This window comes from Aphis gossypii, chromosome 1, assembly GCF_020184175.1.
Source record: "Aphis gossypii isolate Hap1 chromosome 1, ASM2018417v2, whole genome shotgun sequence".
Taxonomy (NCBI): Eukaryota; Metazoa; Arthropoda; class Insecta; order Hemiptera; family Aphididae; genus Aphis; species Aphis gossypii.
In genome coordinates this window covers 87,587,035-87,599,850 of record NC_065530.1, presented here as the reverse complement: position 1 = coordinate 87,599,850, position 12,816 = coordinate 87,587,035, and the positions used below count along the sequence as shown (strand labels likewise).

The following is a 12,816-nucleotide window of genomic DNA, read 5'->3' as shown; positions in this document are numbered from 1 at the left end:
TTTGTGTCTGTGTACAGCATAACTAGTCGAAATAATGCTCCAATTTCAAACAATGGGGGTGGTTTCCGATGTAAAAGTGAATATCCTTGGTGCATTATAGGGGTAAAAAGTTAACACTTTCCAACAGTTTTCAAAAAAATCGAGAAAAACAAAAAAAAAATGACGGAAAAACGGCAATTTTTACGCAAAACTAGTTTTCGACCAAATCGATTTTTTTTTATGGTTGTAATTCAAAAACTAATCACTGAAAATACTTGAAATTTTCACCAAATGTTAATGTCAGTAGTATCCGTATATAGTTAAATTTTCAAAAAATTTTGACTTTTTTTGAGTTATTTATAGACCACTGAAATTTTCGATTTTTTTGAGAAATTTTTTTTAAAGTGTCGATAAAAAATTTTTGGATGACCAAAAAGTTTTGAAAATTTAATACAAGGTTCCTTATGAGTTGTTTTTAATGTAGCTAAAAAAAATTAAAAATCGTTAGTCACAATTTTTTTTTATAAGAATTATTTTTTAAGAATTTTAAAGTAGAAATCTCTTACTTAATATTTTAAATTAAAGTACATATTCATTATTATAAGTAAGATAGTTTAGGTAATATACTTTTTTAATACATAAAATATCATTAAATTAATGTTTTGTAGATGATTCTTTTGAAACATTTGTACTGTTTAGAAAAATACATCCAGTCTACAAAAATATTTCTGTATTAAAATGTTTATGTAAATAATTTTTTTAAACAAACTAATGCCTAGTATATATTAGTTATACTATTAACCCAAACAAAGTCTGAAGTAGGGAGTAAGTATTCATCACTATTACCTTTAGACACTATTTAATGACTTCTATAGATTTTTTATTATTAACTAAAGAAAGATTCATTTACATAAGTACAAACTGATATGGGAATATTAAATATATGGCAATCTACTTAAATATTACCATAGTCGAATGTATTATTTACTTTTCCAGGATTAACTTGGTATTTTTATAATAAAAAAATGTTTGTTTATGTAGACCAAGGAAGTTTATGTGATTCAAGGAAATTACATAAGTAAATATGGATTAAGGTTAAAACATATGGGGGTGCAGCTAATTTAAGGTCCAAGATTGTATTACCCAAATTTCACTAGTTACATCTAATGGTGATTAAATTTTATATAGTTTGTTTTCAAATTATTTTATTACAATATTTTATACTATCACATTTAAGAGATCAATACACCTAACCCTTTTACAAGAATCCTATTTCATAGCAAATGTATATCGAGCCAGTCACATTTAGTTTTAAAGTAAATTAATTTAACAAATTTCAAAATAACATAATTTGTATTTTGTTGAAGGTTTTTTTTTTATATGTTATGTTTATTTTTAAGCAAGTTCAAAGTGTTTAATAAAATATTTTAGCTTAAAAATACCTATCTTGCTTCAAAATTAAAATATCAAAAAAAGTAAAACTTTATTTTTAGTGTTGTTACTATTCAATTTGAAAGCTTATAAATTCATCATAATATATAATTTAAAAAACTAAACATAACTAAACGGATTAACATAAATTTGCTACATAGTACATACCTGTATTATGAATTTGTAAGACATAGATAACAACTTTAAGTGTCTTCTTAATGAGTAAATAAAAACTGTTATCCAGCTTGTTATTTAAATTATGCTTATTTTAAAATAGATTTAATTCTTGATTGTAACATACATTTGGTAATTAACATTTTAGTATTATTAGGTAATTAAGGACTAAGGTAAATACTACGACGACAAATTTATCATACAATATATATGTTGCATATTAGTTTTATAAATATACCTAATATCTAACTCAGTAATATTAATAGACATAGTTGACAATTTTTAGTAATTAGTTTAAATATTTAATTTTTAGATGATGAAAATTACATTCTTAGTATAAATACAATATAATAAAGTATTAAATTAATGGTTTGCTTATGATCTATTAGTATTATATGTTTAATTTTCTACTAGGTATATAAAATGTATAATATATTTATTATAATATATTGTAATATATTTTTTTTCCATAGAAAACATCAAGAAATTTTCATGTAATCTTTGTAATCGGAAATATAAATATCAAGGTACATTGTCAAGACATATTAAATATGAGTGTGGTACTACATTTAAATTTACTTGTTCAATTTGTTCAAAACAATGTCGCCGTAAAGATATACTAAAATTACACACAGCTAATGTTCATGGAATTATTATGTAGATTTTGATGAAGAAGACTTATATTTCAATTGAAAATTATATTTTGCAATTAATTGTTTGTCTACATATTTTAATGTATTATTTTTAATTTAATGAGCGAATTAAAATTGTTATCCAACTTATAACCTTGCATGTGTAGATACTTCTAAGAATTATATGTATTTAGTTTTAAATTGTATGAGTTATGCTTATTGTTAAAATATATTTTTATGTTAATTGTAACATATGTTTATTTTGATTAATTCATTACTTTTGTATTTTTTGTGTTATTGGTTTTAGCTTCTTTCTTAATAAACAACGAAGGTAAGATTTCTAAATCATATATTTGTCCTAAATGTGGCAAGAAATATAAACATCAACCTAGTCTGTGCAATCACAGAAGGTATGAATGTGGAGTTTTACCACAATTCAGGTGTAGAATGTGCAATCGCTTATTCAGCAGAAGTCACAGACTCCGTACGCATATCATGATATCACATAATAAAGCCTATTATCAAACTTCAAATTAAATTTATTTTTCTGGAGTTGATGTCAGTATGTGTTGTATTTTTTTTAAACTTCAATTAATGTTTAGTTAATATATTTTGTACTATTTTTATGAGAAGTTTTAATTATAGTTTATAAGTACTACTTTGTTTGTTCATAAATATGAATATATTATTAATTTACAAGTTATGTAAACAATATAAAAACATGATTATTTAAGCTTTATTGATTTATTGTTGTATTGATTTATATAAGTTAAAAACAATAATATACTGGAGATAATATTAGTTTATTGTAATTATATGTTTTAAGTTTTAATTATTGAAGCTATATTTCAGTTTATATTGCATAATTAATAACAATAATGATAAAAATGAATATTAAATAAATTAATAAACATAGTAATAAATTACTAATCTAATATAAATTTGTTTTTATAATTTCACTTAATAAAAAGATTAAAAAAAATGATATTCAAAATATTTTATTTGCAACTAACACAAAATAAAAAATAAAACAATCCTTTAGTTGGTTAAAATAATGTTAAAGTTTTGTAATCTTAAAAATACTGAGGATTAAAATATTGAATTTTTTTAGTTTTTTGTTCAAGTTAAATATGTTAGGATAAGATAGTAATTAAGATAATTAACTAAATATAATTTTTGTGGACATTATATGTCATTTTTATTGATGGATTTTGATCTAGAAAAAATGTAAACGTAGTACAATATTTGTACAGGTCTTGGTATTTTGAAAGATTTTTAAAAGCTTTATTTTAGTTTAAATAACTTATAATTTATATGATTTTTTTACTTTTAAAATGTTAATTATTAAAGTTATTATTTACATACATATACGCTTGTCTCTGCAACACAATTTCTTTTTATTCATTAAATATTTTAGTTATTAGTGTTTAGCATAACGAACAAGTTCAATCTATAAAATAAAATAAATAAATAACTACATATTTTTATGTTTATAGGTACTAGTTGTGATTGCTATACTTGCCCTCAATGTGGTAAGGTTTACAAATATCAAAGTAGTCTGAACTTGCACTTGAAATTTAGGTGTGGCGTTGAACCAAAATTTATATGTCAAGATTGTATGAAAAGATTTGCTTTAAAACATCATTGGAGAAGACATATGATTTCTGTGCATAATATTTTGTTATAAAAATTGTTGACATTTACAAGATCAAAGTTATATTAGTTTAATATTTTACATTCCTAACTAAATATCGTAATCATTTTGCATCAATTATTTCATATAATTATGTTTTATTTTATTTAAAAAAGTATCTGCGATAACTAAGGACTGAAATTTAACCATCAACAATTATTATCAAATTAGTAAACTTTTTAAAATCAGAGAATTAAAATTAATTGTAAACTTTATTAAACATTTTAAGCACTAAACTAAAACAAAACAGATATTTTAAAGGTTTGTTAATTTTTATAGGATTTTTTAGCTTAAATAAGTTGAATATATTAAAAAAATCAGGGAATACCTACTACTTTATGCATATTTTTTAATTTGTTATGCATAATAAGAAACTATAGTAAGCTATAAATTTCTATGACTTTCAATATTTTAATGACAACCTCTATTTTTATATCACATTTGGATTAAAATCAATTTTTTTTCAAGTCATTTTGATTTTCAATTGATGTTTTAAATTCCAAATTGGCTGAAGGAGTGACTATTTTAAATTGTTTATGGTTTGTAAGGAAGCAAAAGTTTTAAGAAACAAACTTACTTCACGAATAATTATTGATTTATTATTTTTTATGTTTGTCCTAAACAGCTTTTTATTGTGTAGAAGTATTTTTTTAATTTCAATTAAAATGATTAATATCAGTATTTATTTTATTGAAACTATTTAATTAAAATATTTTCTATTCTGACTAGTTAAAACTTAAAAAAACTCACCCCTGAAGTGTGTGGGGACTTAAATAGGAGTTGTTTATAGAGAACATATTGTTTAGGTAAATTTAAATAATATTTGCATGTATTTATTTAATACATTTTTATATAGTACATCATTTTTAAATTATTCCATCAAATAAAATATATTGTGTACCTAATATATATATTATAGTACATATTATAACCCTTATAGGTTATAATGCATTGCCATAAAAAATAAAAACAAACAAAATATAGACATTTTTTATATTATTTAATTGATATTGTATAATATGTACTTTATTGGTATTTAATTTTATAAAGTTGTTTAAAAAATAATTTTATTTATTACTATTTTAAAAATCTTGTATATCAATTTTAGAAATTAAAAATTGAACTAAATTTTAATACAATGTTAACTATAATTATTTTAATAAAAACATTTTTGTTTTTGAATCATTTAGTAATAGGAAATATTGAAGACAAATTGAATTATACTAACATAATATTATATAATGATTTTTTTGAATTTCATAGTAGTTTTAAAAACTATATCATAAGAGCAAATATGAAACTGCTACTATTTAAATAGTTTTTATTACAGTAAAACTCCGATTATCAGAACGCCAATTAACCTGACGAGAAAAAAAAGAAAATGTGCCAAGTCGGCTTTTTTTTTTGTTTTAAAATATGTCACATTTGTTTCAGTTAAATATTTTAATAAAATAATTTGTTTATGATAAAGAATTTTAAATTATATTACATACATATTAATAATAATTACATACACACAATATATTCATACAATTTTATAACTTTTGATTTGTCATATGTCAATCATCCAATATTTGCTTATCTAGACCACGCTTGACATCAATTAGGCCGTATAATTCGGAATACGTATAATACGTAGTTCTACTATATTTATAATACAACTTACATTTAAATTTGGATTTTACCATTACCTGTCAAAAAGATTTTTTTTAAAACCTAGGTTAGATTACAATAAATAGAGAAACTACGAATATTTCATGTTAATTGAGATAAAAATTATTTTAAAAATTCTATAATACAGAAGAAATTAATCCAAATTAAATTTCTAGCTATTTAAGTCTTTCTTGATATTGTTTTTTTTATTTAATTGCAAGTTGTGTTTAATACTTAATTCATTCATTGATAATTTTCCACCGATCTAAATCATACACGCTTAAATATTGTAATTTTAAAATAAGTATTAGTTGATAATTATCTAGTTGGAATCAAGTGATCTCAATATCTTTTTTTAGTGTTATCAATCAAAATATACATAGATTTTGATTAATTTTAGTTAAACCTTATCCATCTTAAAAAATTTTAATGTAATACTTGTAAATTGATAAAACATATAAATTATACATTTGAAATGTTTGAAATAAATTATTAAAATTTGTTTAATAATACATAGTAAAAAGTTGCTTATTAATATATTTATTTTTTTAGCATACTTCCTGAGTTCGCTAAATTATTATGTTATTTGTTTGTGTTGTATGATTCCACATTTTTGGCGAGGAATGACAATTTTTGTTCTAAATGTTCTTATTTTGTGAAATTACAATGTTATAGCTTTTACTTTTATTTAAAACAATATTTAAATAATTTATTCAATTTTTAAATAATGAGTATTAATATTAAATAAACATAGTATAGATTTTGTTGTTAATATAAACTTATATATTTTTTTAAATTTACCTATCTAAGATATGTACTGTATTATCTAATATACGATATCATTTTTTTTTTTTTAACTATTATTAATATTATGATTTAATTTGTTTTATTTTTTTTTTCCAAAAAATCTATATTATAGTATATATCAACATTTAATATGTATATTGGCTTAATTTATGTTATATGTTATTATAATCATAAATTACATAAATTTTAATATAACATGAAATAATATAAATTTCAGATTATATATTTAACGGACATGAGTATATATGTAATAAGTGTGGCAAGATGTATATGCATAGAGGAAGTCTTCAAAGGCATTCAAAATTTGAATGTGGGGTGACTCCAAAATTTGGCTGTGGCTTTTGTGGACGAAGATTCTCCCAAAGATCTAACTTAAGCAGGCACATGGTTGATATACATAGAAATTCTCTTGAAGAATTTATCAATAAGCGTTCGGTATTTTGCTTTATTTTCTATAAACATTATTTTAAAATGTTGCATTTTATAAACGTTAGTTTTTTTTATGTATACAGGAATCCAGAAATGAAGGTGATTTAATATTGCAAGTCAGTCACCATAATATAATGTAAAATACATAAATCCCAGTTGATAAATATAACTTAGTTGTTATTATTTAATTTATCAACTTATTATTTTCCAAAATTTATTTTGCCATTAAATTAAAAATTTCTAAATTTAAGAATCACAAATTTGTTAATAGATTATTTTTAATTTATTAATTTTATTTATTGTTGAAAATATAGTTGTTTAATAATACAATGTTTTTGATGTAGGCATCTATTATTTTTATTACATATAATATTAGATTATAAAATAAAATATTTATTATGTATTAAAGATAATACACTTATTATGATTTACAATAATTTATTGTCTTATCTTTATAAAATAAATTAAAAAGTATTGAAAAATGTTGAATATAGTTATTGTTAAATAATGTTTACTGTTATCAAATGTATAATCCATAATACAAGTGAATAATTTATAATTCTGTAGAAATTTTAGCTCAAATAAAGTGTATAATATTCAAGGTTAAAAGAATTTCATAGTGGTATTTTAAATTGAAACATAAGATCCAAATATGAACAAATAATATTTTGGAGTGTGTTTATATTGCTATTTTATAAAATGAGATGTGAATATTAAAAGTGTAAAAAAACTGGAAGTGAACTCAACTATAAACACTAATTAATAATTACTATAAAAAAGTTCTTAAATAGATGACCAAATAAATAAATAAGTATCTTTAATTTACAGTTGGCTTAAATTACAATTTCACTAGTAATATTTTCATATTTTTAAAGTTTAAACAATTATTCAATGCATTTATTTATAGTTAAATGTGGTTTTTTGGCATACAACAGTTTATTAACAGTAATTTTATATTGTTTTGATTTTATCGTACATTGAAAAAAAGTGTTTCATGTGTCTATTATAACTATTACTTTTTATTAATTTTACGATATTTCCTTTATATACAATCTGCTTATGCCTATTTTATGAAGTAAAAATAAATAAATAAATTACCTATTCAATATTTTAAATATCATTTTAAGATCATTCATTATACTGAACACAATTATATTGGCTACTGCAGATGTATTGCATGAAATGTGTTTTCTAATTATAGAATGAATATTGTTAAATACAACTTTTATAAATAATTTAAGTAGATTGATACGGTTTTTTATTTTTCTGTTTTAACAATATTGAAGCAATTATTTAATTCTAATTTTGCTTAATATGATTTTAATTTTGCAAACATATTTTAATAGGTTTCTTTATATTTTATTTATATGTACCTATAGAAATCATATATTTTAAATATTTATTTTCAATTTATTTTTATTTTTTAGTTTTTGTGTTTACCAACGAGTGTCCCAGATGCTTTAAAACTTATAAGCACAAAAGAAATCTACGCCAACATCTATTTTATGAATGCGGAGTTGATCCTAAATTTTCCTGTGATATTTGCAACAAAAAATTTGTTCACAAACAACACAAAAATAGACATATAATATCAATTCATAAAATGTTACCAAATATATAATATTGTTATTCATATTTTTTACTAATTTTATTTATTTGATTGTATAAATGTAAAACAATAATTTAAAATTTAATAATCATATATTAACATGTTTTTTAAATAAATTAAATTAATATATTGTTAAGTAAATTTCATGCATAAATTTGTCTGAGGGCTGATAAATCATATCTTACAATTTCTCACAGTTAAATTAAATATTAAATCAAAATATGAATTATTTTAGATCATATCATTTGTAATAACTGAAATAAAGTTTTATTTTATTAGTTTTGTTAGCATCTTTATATGAAGAGCAATAATATATAGTCTTCTTAATATTTGTTCATGTGCTATTCGTTTTAACATTTATAATTAACTTTTATTAATACTAATAATGCTTCAGCTATAATTTAAAACTTGTATTAATTTATAGAAAATATTTAAATTTTTATTATTATTTTTTATATTTTTTTTTATAATTAAATATTTATAGAAAATGCCTTTGTATGATTTGTTCAGTTTATCTGACACTTAGGCAACGTTACAGGTGAATGGGATTACTATTTTTTCAAATTTTTTTTTTTATTATAAATTTGTACAAGTTGAGAAAAATGATTTAATTATTATGTAAACTTAAACCTACTTAGATATGAAAAATTTAAATTTTATTATACAGTGGATTCCGCTTAATGTGGTCATATTGCGACTAGTCCTATTTACCTACATTAAGCGGTTTTTCATTAAACTGAAATTAGTTCAAAAACACAACAGTTTATAATATCAACAATTTTATTTTGCACATGTAAATCATAAAATTGAAAAAAAAATTTAAATTATCACATAAATAAAACTAAATATAACATCCTAAATAAAATTATTATATTGAAGTGAAAGAGTACAAAAGATTAAGGTTTAAATGGTTATGCTTTTTATTACTTTTGATAAACACTAACTCATAGATCCAAAAACACCCGATTAGATAAGTCATTTTTAAGTATATATAATATGTGTATATTCTAACGCTATGATAAAAAAAAATTGCCCACATAGATCAAATCTAGGGCCATATTATGTGTTTTTTTTTAACATTAGTTAAATACATTTGTATTAGGACCAGGCCATTTTGTCCACATTACGCGGATGCCCATTAGGTGATATCTACTTATAGATTATATTTTTCAACATGATATTATTTTTAACCCTTTTTTTTTTTTGTTAATTGTAACGGTTGCCAACAGCTAAGATGAACTTAATGAATTATAACTTAGCTATATGTTCAATAAATAATAAATAAAAGAAGATATAAATAATATATAATTAATATTTATAAATACAAAGTATAATTGTATTTAAATTCAAGTTTTTTATAGTTTTAAACCTTGTAATGTAAATTATTAAAATAAATTATGATCTAAGTCATTTAATTGATTCCTTATTTTAAGTTATCCATGTACATCAACAAGTTCATAAAATATTGTTAGTACCTACTTATTTATGTATAATTTAATAAGTAACATAATAGTTTGCTTCGCAATAGGATTCTAAAATTAAGGATATAATAAGTAATATGTTGATATTGTTAGTTTAATTATTATAATTTATATATAAATTTAGTATTTATTATTAATATAGGTTAGACAAATGGAAAATATATTAATTGTTTAATTTACAATAAGTAAAGTTTATAAAGATATGAAGTAAGATATGTTTTTAAGAAACCCTAAAATATTATTTCAACTTCTCTTTTTAACATCCTAGTTTAATTAGAATAAAATTTTGTGATCATTTAATTTTTTGTATAGTTTTAAGATTCAGAGCAGTTGCATTGATTTTAAAATGTGTTTTTTTATAACTGTGTTTACTTTATGAATCATGACATTTTCACCTATCTTCAACATTGCAAAGGTTTCTAAGTATGATGTGTTAAAAAAATGAAAAATCAAGAAAAACTAATAAATAAAAAACATAAGAATCAAGAAACATATAGGTAGTTTAAAATTTTTTTTTAGATTTTATTGTAAATTAGACATGAAGAATATTTAAGTTTTGAATTCTTCGATATTTTTCTTTATAAGTTCAATGTCGTGTATAAGGTTCTTTTTAATTTGTTCTTACATACATTAAAAAAGTATTAAAAATATAATCACAATTTTGTTTTTATAACTTTTAACGTTTTTAAATTTTGATGAAAAATGGATATTTAAACATAAAATGGGATAGTGATACTTCAGGTGTGTTTTTTGAATTACAGGTTTTTTTTATGGCTTTCCATATTTTACGTATAACCAATTATAAAAAAGCCACTTCTGTATATTATGTTTCCGATTTATTTTTAATGTTGCAGATTTTTAGAATCACTATAATATACAACCAAAGGTATTTTGTTATTTTAATTATACTATTTAGTTATAAAAAATGTATGTTTTCTTGTGGAATAAAATTTTATTTCAGTATTATTCTCAGTTATCTGATTATTTTGGTACTTGTCTGTTGGAGCATAATAAAGATTTCAATAAATTGCAATCAAACAGTTTTGTAAAAAAATTCAAAATAAAGAAAACATAAATAAAATTTAAAATGGTAAATATAAGAAATATCAATGTTTAAGGAGCACAGTAAACAATTAGATAACAATTTATGAATGGTTTAAGACGATCAGATCTAGTGGAAAAAAGCTGGAACTTTTGTTTGTGAAATAATTTAGAAATATAAACACAGAAATTATACATGATTTTCAAATCTTATTTAGTTTTTAGATCTTCAAGGGAATCATATTATAAAGAAATACAAATTCTATAGTAATGTTACAAATAAAACAAAGTAAACATAAAAGTAAGGACGTCGGTTAGTTCCAACATCCATTTTTATCTTTAAAAATAAGAGGCTACTGCACAAAATAATTATCTTAATTTGACCTGTTAATTAAATTTCAAAATTATGATGTGAAATTTCAAAATGTTTACTTCAGCTTAAATAATTCTTAAGTTTTAAGAATAAATACTATAATAATAATAAAACTTAAGAGTTAATTTATTATCAAATAAAACCTTTAAATCTTAATCTACCTCAAAACTTTGAAATTGTTCTACCTGATCACATCTTTTATATTAAAAGTTAAATAGAGCGAGAAGATTATATGATAAAAAATTAGACTTGTTTACATCAAAACTTATTTCATTAACTTTATATCAACTAGAGAGAACATTTAGTTACCTATTTAATTAATAAATAATATATGTAAAAAACCAGGATTACTGAATGTTTTATAGATTTTTGCACTGCTAGATGATCAAAAATATATTTTAAGAAACAATTTATGTTAACATACTTATTTAAGTGACATATCACACATCTCGAGCTAATTTAATATAATATAATATTTTAACTGTTTTTAATTTTTTTCATAATATTGAGAAAAACACCGTGGAAGTAATAATTGTCCTTTACTCTCTTGCTTGGGCTTTAAAACTTAAATAAAATAATATTGTCATTTACTAAACAAAAACTATTCAATATATTAATAGGATGTTATACTCGTATGTGTTATCTCTGTCTTACAAACTTAAAATATAGTAAATTTGTGTTCAGCGAAATTATTTTTATGCTGTTAGCTTTAATATTAAATTTAATTTACTTATTATCAAACTTAAAGGTAATAATATTATTTAGGGCATCTCATGGGCTTTTATTGATATTTTAATTTATAAGTAGGTTATGAGCATTTTAGAGTTTTAATATTACATAATTATAACTTACTCACTTAAAAATTAAAATATCAAATAAAAGCCTACGATATGCCCTAGATAATATTATTATCGTGAAGATTGATAATAAGTAAATTAACTCTAATATTAAAGCTAGCAGTATAAAATTGTTTCTGTTGAAAGCAAATTTGCTAAGCTTTATGTTTAGTAGATGGATGTTAAATATGTGAGTATAACATCCTCTTTAGAAGATAAAAAGTGCATTATTTTAACACAGTGTTATTATGTTACAGATCGATTTTATTGTCCTAATGGATTTTGTAATCGTAGTTACAAAAATAAAAGAAGCTTACGCAGACATATCAAAGATGAATGTGGTGTTGATCCAAAGTTTAAGTGTAAATATTGTGATAAATATATGTTCAGAAAGACTACATTACAAAAGCATCAAGTTAATTGTTCTGCTAAATATTGTGTTCTTAAAACTTTTATTGCATATAAATAATTAAATTTGTTATGCCGTAAAAAATTATAACAATTTAATATCATCTTAAGATAATGATAGAATATTATTAATTTAATTAAAACTAATAGTGGCTGTAATTGTATTGACATATTTAACCATTTTTATTTAATTAAATATATCTATGACACATAGTATGTAAAACTAGTTTAATAAAATTGTAAGGTATTTTGAGCACACAATTTATATTT

General features: G+C 21.2%; 1 protein-coding gene across 28 annotated transcripts in view; it reads left to right on the top strand.

Moving 5' to 3' along the window:
* Positions 1-12,816, top strand: part of LOC114119934 (longitudinals lacking protein, isoforms A/B/D/L-like) — a 196,408-nt gene that overhangs the window by 112,356 nt on the left and 71,236 nt on the right. Inside the window, exon 5 of one of the 28 annotated variants that reach the window (XM_050205753.1) lies at positions 8,226-8,434. The exons of 25 other annotated variants lie outside the window; for them this stretch is intronic. In XM_050205753.1, the coding sequence (XP_050061710.1) occupies positions 8,226-8,419 (194 nt within the window). In that variant the 3' untranslated portion in view covers positions 8,420-8,434. Of the gene's footprint in view, positions 1-2,057; positions 2,467-2,523; positions 2,769-8,225; positions 8,435-12,816 lie in introns of those variants that run through there. 2 more of the 28 variants (XM_050205685.1, XM_027985013.2) reach the window with 2 other exon arrangements.